Source organism: Sinocyclocheilus grahami, unplaced genomic scaffold (assembly GCF_001515645.1).
Source record: "Sinocyclocheilus grahami isolate Dianchi unplaced genomic scaffold, SAMN03320097.WGS_v1.1 scaffold442.1, whole genome shotgun sequence".
Classification (NCBI taxonomy): domain Eukaryota; kingdom Metazoa; phylum Chordata; class Actinopteri; order Cypriniformes; family Cyprinidae; genus Sinocyclocheilus; species Sinocyclocheilus grahami.
This window is the reverse complement of record NW_015505621.1, coordinates 2,075,765-2,078,745: the sequence shown is the minus strand read 5'-3', so window position 1 is coordinate 2,078,745 and position 2,981 is coordinate 2,075,765. Positions and strand designations below refer to the sequence as shown.

Here is a 2,981-nt window from a genome sequence, read left to right as displayed (position 1 = left end):
TGTTTAAACTAAACTCATGTAAGCTTTGCCAGTTTAAACATTTAAGAGCCAGAGGACGCGAGCTCGCGCGTGCAGTGAGAAGATTTGTGCGTGCGCTCATCCGAAGCCTGCAAACCCGCGCCTCAGAACGCGCTCAAATATTAAGCTCTCTCTGAAGTATTGTGTTTAAATGGACAAATTCACACAAACATTATGTCAAAATGCCCGTCTTGGTAAGTATCCTATAGCAGACATAGCCAGCTGAACGTACTGGATCAGTGCATTCTCTTAAAATGACAGCACTTTCTTAAAATTAATCAAACAGCAACAACAAAGAAATCACTCACTGCTCTTGATTGAATAGCTTTTGTAACTTTAATAAAGATTAATCTTTAATTTATACAGTCAAATATGCAATGCTGTTTTACATTTCATTATTTTATTCAATTTCTGTACCTAAAAACTAATGTTAGATCTACCTAAAAAACCTGAAAAGCACTGTTTATTTTATTTGTATCTTTACTCTATTGTATTATTTGTGCTGTTGCGTGTAGTTAGATTATTCTTATTTTCTTTATTTTTATTTGACAGTATAGTTTTTCCCTAAACATAGCACATACCGAACCATACCGAAACGGTGACTCTAAAACCGTGATACAAACCGATTTGTGAGTAAGTTTATCCGTTCCACCCCTAGGCGCTATAGGTAAAATAAAATAAAATAAAATTAACTTGACCTTCAAGGGGGGGGGGCGGGGGCTGCCCCCCTAATATAATGGCAGGGGAAACACTGGTGCAAATCTTCTAACTTACTCTGTGTCTGGTAATACACTTTCCTCCTGTAGGGTGTTTGAGCTTAAATAAAATGGTAAAACAAAGAGAGAAACATGGCTTTGAACAGCATATATGTGTATGCATGTGTATATATAGAATATAATCATCTGCACACTTACTACTGCAATTTAGGAAAACTAAATCTTTAAACTAAATGGTAACTAATAAGAAGGAAATGAAACATACCTCTTGTGTACCAATATGGTGCTAGTAATATATTTAAAAAAAAATAAAAAAATAATAAAAAGACATTATGCATCATAACATTATAGCCAACATTATGCATCAGTGCAAATCTGCTGACTTACTCTGTGTCTGGTAATACACATTCCTCCTGTAGGGGGTTTGAGCTTCAATAAAACAAAGACAGACACACAGTACACTGAACAGCTGAATATATGAGCATGAAATAACAAACCCATACTATTATACCACTGTATTACTGCCATTACACTCTTACAAGGAAACCTCAAATAAGAAAACTGTATTCACTTAATTTATTATGTTAAATATAATGTCTATACTGTTATATATATTTTATAAAAGCACAACATTTTGTTGATATTGTGAGTGCACACAAATAAAAGTAGACCCTTTACGGTTGTATTACTCTTACCTTTATGAGTAAAAATTACGGCGTATCCACTGAAAAAAATGCAAGTGATCACGCTGGCGCCACCATGTCCTGCAAAGTTCTACTCTCCGCACAAACTATTGGATATGGCGCACATTTATCTAGGTTTAACGCTAAAACATTGTTATATGCTCGAACTGTTTTATATCTATAGATTTTATTTTAGGTAAGTTGTGATGATTTGAGAAGGCTAAATTGATCAAACATAGGCTATGATCAGCTCACTGTCTGCTGCTGGCCGCTTGGTCGTTGCTTTAAAAAACAAAAACTTATATTTAACGACCAAAAAAACGTCCAAACGTTTTTCTAAATTAACTTAAAGGGGTCATATGATGCGATTTCAAGTTTTCCTTTCTCTTTGGAGTGTTACAAGCTCTTGGTGCGTAAAGAAGATCTGTAAAGTTACAAAGACTAAAGTCTCAAATCCAAAGAGATATTCTTTATAAAAGTTAAGAGTCAACCACGCCTAAGCTGGCCAGGTGTGCATTCTTTTTTTTAAAAAAAAAAAAAAAAAGGGTAAATTCCGACTTTGCAATGACAATCTGGAGCTTCTGAATCAGCGACTGTAAGTATGTTTTGTTATAAGTTTAAGTATTTGCTATTGACTGTTCAAATGCGGAGTTTTGTGCAGCGCAGAGTAACGCGTTGTGTGTGTGTGTATGTGAGGGGAACAGGGTCACATCAACGACGTGTTTGAGAGAGGCGGGGCATAGAGGACCTACAATAATGTACAGTATTTGAAAAATAATGTGTTTTTGAACATTAAAGCATATCAACATATTCTGTTACACCAAATACACAAAATAATGATCTTTAAAATAGCATCATATGACCCCTTTAAAAATACGAAACGAAATATAATCACTTTGCCATTACATACAAAACTGAGCTATTTTAATATAGCTGAAACCGTAGTATAAGCTGTTTTGGGAGAAGGGGGAAAAAAAAGATGGGCTCGGCCCGGTAATTCTGATAAGTTGTCGGACAAGGGCCGGGCTAGGGCCTGAACGTCATATATTTGAGGCCCGTGCAGGGCTCTAGCCTGAACATCTTCAAGTGAGTGGCGGGGCAAACTGAAAGTTGATGCCGAAAGTCCAGCACTCGCCTACCTTCACTGCTGCGACTACTCTTGTTTGTATGCGTTCCTTCGCTGGCATTTTCCACATTTAGTTTTTCTCCCTTAATAACAAATGTATCCATTCTGATGCTCAATTTTACCGAACTAATAGCTGCTGATGACTATTTGAATTGAATTCTGCCAAAGTGCGCACTTGTAAGTGTTTGTTAAATGCGTAATGTTAATTAGGCTACGTGAGTACAGGTCTGCTCATGTCTGAAAATAATATATGAAAAACAAAATTATTTTACATAAAAACATTTAAGCTTATATTTGTTTAGTACATTTTTAAATTAATGTAAAAAATAAAATGAATTGTAAAACTGAAAGTTATTTTCTAAATTGTGTTCAGCATGGTGGGCTGCATTTGAATTCGTGAAGGGGTTGAGAACCACTGGTTTATGGCTTTTGGGGGGG

General features: G+C 35.8%; 1 protein-coding gene and 1 long non-coding RNA gene across 10 annotated transcripts in view; one reads left to right on the top strand and one right to left on the bottom strand.

Annotated features, from left to right (window-relative positions):
• The window catches only part of LOC107552172 (uncharacterized), a 33,406-nt gene that overhangs the window by 8,942 nt on the left and 21,483 nt on the right, over positions 1-2,981 (bottom strand). For 2 of the 9 annotated variants that reach the window (XM_016234001.1, XM_016234003.1), the window contains exons 5-7: positions 1,122-1,163; positions 1,000-1,020; positions 793-834 (exon numbers count right to left, since the gene is read on the bottom strand). The exons of 1 other annotated variant lie outside the window; for it this stretch is intronic. In XM_016234001.1, coding sequence (XP_016089487.1) covers positions 793-834; positions 1,000-1,020; positions 1,122-1,163 — 105 coding nt within the window. The remainder of the gene's footprint in view (positions 1-792; positions 835-999; positions 1,021-1,121; positions 1,164-2,981) is intronic. 6 more of the 9 variants (XM_016234004.1, XM_016234007.1, XM_016234005.1 and 3 more) reach the window with 4 other exon arrangements.
• LOC107552173 (uncharacterized) overlaps positions 641-2,981 on the top strand; it is a 19,515-nt gene continuing 17,174 nt past the window's right edge. Inside the window, exons 1-2 of the long non-coding RNA XR_001604840.1 lie at positions 641-651; positions 2,369-2,370. This is a non-coding gene — a long non-coding RNA (uncharacterized lncRNA). The remainder of the gene's footprint in view (positions 652-2,368; positions 2,371-2,981) is intronic.